Here is a 5,125-nt window from a genome sequence, read left to right as displayed (position 1 = left end):
TGCTGTGCTCCAATAATCTACTTTCTCTTTGATGTCATCTAGGGTAATTTTCACATTTGTGGTTGCTGTCTCATTGCCCATTAAGTCAAATCCTTCTTCCATCGGTGTTTCCCTAACTATTTTACTCCATGGAGTTGCCAATTTCAGATCTAGGGTTTGCGTCGTACCTGAGATTTGTTCCCCATTTTCTTCACTTTCCACTTGGTCTGCCCATACTTTCGTCATAGAACTTTGTTGTATCGCCGCTTCTCCATGTGTTCCCCCCACTGGCGTGTTCGCCGGAGTTTTGTTCTGGCTTAGCGTGAATGGCACTATTCCTTGCAATACATTGACATTCCTCGTTTTCCTTGAGTCAATCGTTTGTGGTATCGCTCGTTTCCCCATTGCTACGCTTTGATTTGTGGTTGTGTTGGTTTGGATCTGTTGCCCTCTCCCTCCAGCCTTGGATTTCTTAGCCATTTCAGTAGTCGCCGGTGGTGGGCGGTTACCTGAGAAGGAATCGCATTTTCTAGAGAGAGAATGGTGAGAACGAGTTCAGCGCCCGAGTCCGGTTGTTTCTTTAACTCTACCTCACCCTAAAGAGAGTTTAACAATACATTTAGTTATATTTGGTACTACCTTCTACTCTGTTGAATTGGACTGATCTAAACCTTTTTCATCAAGATAATTATTTTTTGTTTAAATTGTTCTAGCTGTATTTATTATTGCTGGAAGGCATACATGAAGAACTATAAAATATCTTTAATAAGATATTGTTTCATAATCTTTAATATACTCCCTCCGTTTCAATTTAAGTGAACCTATTTGACCGGGCACGGAGTTTGAGAAAAAAGAGAAAACTTTTGAAGTTGTGATGTAAAATGAACCACATATATTTTGTTTGGCTATAAAGCATTACATAAAAGTAAATTGTTTTCAACTATGAAAAAAAGGTCATTCTTTTTTACACGGACTAAAAAGGAAATAATTTCACATAAATTGAAACAGAGCGAGTATATTTCTTACTAAATGTATGCAAGGATTTCATTTCGATACCCATCTAATATGTCTTTGATATTTTCTTATAGTCAATTGCAATTATCATAATTTAAAAATTCTAAACACAGAAAAAAAATCAAGAGATTAAAACAAGTAACATGAATATTAATTGAATTAGATAATAAAAAAAACACATAAACTAAAGAATCATACTAAAACTTACAGGTTCAAAGAGAGAAAACGCCTGTAGCCACCGATGAAATTGCAACGACTAAATACACAAAGAAAAAAAGTGTTTGTAAGTGTGTAAGAAAATAACGTAGTATTAAAAATAAGAGCAAGAATTGTGATCATTTTTTCTCGAGTATTAGCCGAAAATTTCTGAGATAATTATTAAAAGGTGTTTTCAAGGCTTTTTAATGCTTCTGGCTTTTCAAATAAGAAAAAGTAACTGTTCGAAATATTAGTATCTAATATTTAGAATAGATGAGCATGTAAATGTGAATTGAGAAGACAACAATCTTGTAATTGTTCATAGCTTACCAGTTACCATGTGTATAGAACCATATTAGTGACCCAAAAAAAAGGCAGATTGTTAGAAAATGTATTGTGAATTCATTTGCTGGTATCTAAAGACAACCGAACATTAAAAGTAGTAACTAATGAGAAGGGTTGCATCCTTTCGGATAAACTTTTTATTATTTATTCTTTATAAGTAAATTATTTAGAGGAGTATTTAGGTAATTTAACTTTTGGCTTAAGAAAGGATATTTTAGTAATTTAATTTTTAAGTTAGGGAGTTCATGCTTTTAGTAAAATATAGATAGATAGATTGTTGTTGTGTGGACTCCTATTTTTTCTCAAAAAAGGATTTTAGGCGTCAAAAAGTGATGGGAACATACAGGAAAAAGGAAATTTGTTCGTAACTAGGATTGATAATTCTCAATGATGAGTAGTCATAATCTCAAAGCTTGCTTTTCTTAATATCTCTCTCTATCTAAATAGTAATATCTTCATGTGTACCGCACGTGCTAAAGTGGGCACTATTCATTTGACCTTTGCAAATATTAAATTTATATATTTTAAGATTAACAATTAAATCCATATGTTAATGCGCCACCATGTCCTAATGCTAACCAAGATTCCCATGCTTTCTTCTTTAGAAAAAAATAAACGTTTCTCCAAGCGAATAAAGTAGCTCAAACTCATTAATATTTGAAAATAACAAATAGGAAAAAGTGCTAAAATGAAATTATATGCACCGTCGAAAATTTAACGATCTTTTATATTGTCAATATAAATTAACCTATATAATAAATTAATTAGCATTTGTTCTGAGTTACCAACTACTAATATTAGTAGCTAGCTAGAGAATACATATAATTTTATTGTTTATGTAATTACTAATTTTACACGGTTAATATACTATTCCATCCGTCTCAATTTATGTGGCACACTTTTCTTTTAAGTTTGTCCTAAAAAGAATGTCAACATTCTATTGTTAGAACGAACTTAATTTTAAAATTCTTTTTACACTTGATTAAATTGTTTATAGCCACACACGTCTAAGATTTGTTTTAGACAACAAATTTCAAAAGTCTTTATTTTTCTTTAAACTTTGTGTCTGTTGAAGAGTCCAGATTGGATGAAAAAGGATGGTGGTCTCCTCATATGGACTTCGAATAATCCTCCCTCGTGAAATTTTTGCCTTTTTAGGGTTGGCGCCAAAACCCATTCTTTACATGGTGTCAAAGCAGGACCCATCCCAATTATTGTGTACTGATGATGGACCCTCATATTAAATTGTCCACGCGCGCACCATATGTCCAATCCTGGGGGTGAGTGGGGTGTTGAAGAGTCGCACATCGGATGGAAAAGGGATGAGTGGTCTCCTTATATGGACTTGGATAATCCCCTCCTCATGAACCAGTTTTTGAAATTAAGTTAGACCCAAAATTCACACATAAATTAAAGCGAAAAAAGCAGTATAAAACTTAAAGCAATATAGAAAAAGGTAACAGAGCACAAAAGAATAAAGATTCTATTCTTAAGCCGTGATTCTCCATTCCCAACCCCAACCACCTAGGTGGGATTGGATAGTACGTGCGCTCTCAAATGAATACCCCATTGGGTGTCCTTGTCTCTTCGAATTTTAACAAATAAGGTCCCACAATATCTAGATTCTACGCTAAAGCTAAACAAGCCTATCATCACCTCTCTTTTCAGCCCACTTCAAAGAGTATTTTCCCTTTGTTTTATCTACCTCTTAACTTGTATAAATACCCTCCAAATCTCTCTCCCTTTCCAACAACTCAAACCCATTTCAAACGCAGCCTTGCACCATTAACCTTTGCTAGTTCTAGCTTATATCTGAAAAAGAACACACACAAAAACACCCAAAAAAGAAGAAATGTCTGGAGTTTGGGTATTCAAGAATGGGGTTTTCCGCTTGGTAGAAAATGGATCAGGTGATCAAGCTCAAAGAAGAAGGAAGGTTTTGGTACACTTACCAAGTGGGCAAGTGGTGTCATCCTATTGTTCTCTTGAAAGAATTCTCAATGGTTTGGGATGGGAAAGGTACTATGGAGGTGACACTGAACTTTACCAATTCCACAAACTTCCTTCCATCGACTTGATTTCACTTCCTAAGGATTTCGCCAAGTTCAACTCCATTCACATGTACGATATCGTCGTTAAAAACCCTAATGTTTTCCATGTCAGAGATGTTTAACTAAGTGTTTGAATTAACCGTCTTTCGTTTAGATGTCATCTTCAATTTGTATAGGAAAGCTAGCTAGGGTTAGTTTCTTTTTTTTTTTCTTCCTTCTTGTTGTGGGGGTTGGTTACTTCGTGTGTGCTTTTGCATTAGTTGCCATGCCATCGTTGGTGATGAGTGAAATGTTAAAAATGACTTCTATATGTAGTTTAAGTTCATTTGGTTATGTTTTTAGGGTTAAGGAAATAGTTCTCAAATGGTTGTGTAATAAAGGTAAGTTTTGTGTCTCTGCTTTCTCCCTTCATATTTGTAATGTTTTCGGCAAGTATGTATGCCTTTTGATGGATTTGCTGAATATATATAAAAATCCCATTTCTTAAAGCACTTCATACAGTCATACTACCTCAATCTCAATATAAGTTTTTTAGTTTGACTCGATACAAAGTTTAAGGAATAAAAAAACTTTTGAATCTTGTGGTCCTAAATTAAAGATGTGTGTAATGTACTAAAATGTTCTTTGAATCTTGTGGTTTTAAACTTGTCACATAGGAAGTTTACATGTCAACTTACTAAATGTAGAAAGAGACACTCTTTTTGGTACAGATCAAAAAGGAAAGTAAGACACATAAATTGGGATGGACGGAATATATATTTCTCCAAAATTTTCAATAAAGAGAAAGTTAAATGAAAATAAAATATATATCTCATTTAAATGATTCATCTGGCAGTCACTTCTTCACCACCTAAGGAAATGACTGAGGAGAGTAAAGGATCCTATAGTTCAAGTATTAGAGCACCTGGCAACGAATTACGATGCATCCTAAAGGAAAATGATGATCAGAATAGCAGATAAAAGATTATGGATGATGTGGGTTTTTTTATGAAATAAACCAACAAAACAAATTCAATCTTTAGAAGAAAAATTCATTATAATATATGATAGTACTCCTTTCACTTCCTCATTCTTTTTCGTGGGGAATTAACAATAACCAAGATTGGTAAGGATTTCATGATATACAATCTGCCTTGGATCACAGAAGTAAGAGAAAAAAGGAAAATTATTTCATCACTTTGCAGATTGTTTTTAATGAAGCTTATACACAGGGTCACTTGTTTGGGAGTTGAATGCATAGGTGGCTGAACAACAGCTTTGTGCTGAGGTTGGATAAGACATCCAATGATGAGTACAAGGTTGTCCCACGATAGAATTGCTTTTTGTATTAATGGGAATAAATAGATATTTAATAGTGCTCCGTGGTAGTTCAGTAATGTGTTACAACGCATTAATTACTATTACACATATTGCCTAATTTGCGAGCACTAGAGAAACTATTAAAAGTCTGCTAAGGATAAAAATGCAGCACACAAAGTATCTCGTGTTGTAAGCGAGTCGAGGAAGGACTGCACCTCAAAGGGTATGATGTAGACAAC

At 34.1% G+C, this 5,125-nt stretch overlaps 1 protein-coding gene across 1 annotated transcript; it reads left to right on the top strand.

Annotated features, from left to right (window-relative positions):
* Positions 1-3,301: 3,301 nt before the first annotated feature.
* LOC132051115 (flowering-promoting factor 1) lies at positions 3,302-3,981 on the top strand. The gene has a single exon (XM_059442394.1). It carries the CDS (start codon positions 3,389-3,391, stop codon positions 3,707-3,709), a length of 321 nt encoding a protein of 106 aa, XP_059298377.1. The 5' UTR covers positions 3,302-3,388; the 3' UTR covers positions 3,710-3,981.
* The last annotated feature ends 1,144 nt before the right edge of the window (positions 3,982-5,125 follow it).

Source organism: Lycium ferocissimum, chromosome 3 (genome assembly GCF_029784015.1).
Source record: "Lycium ferocissimum isolate CSIRO_LF1 chromosome 3, AGI_CSIRO_Lferr_CH_V1, whole genome shotgun sequence".
NCBI lineage: Eukaryota > Viridiplantae > Streptophyta > Magnoliopsida > Solanales > Solanaceae > Lycium > Lycium ferocissimum.
This window is presented reverse-complemented; position numbering and strand designations above follow the sequence as displayed.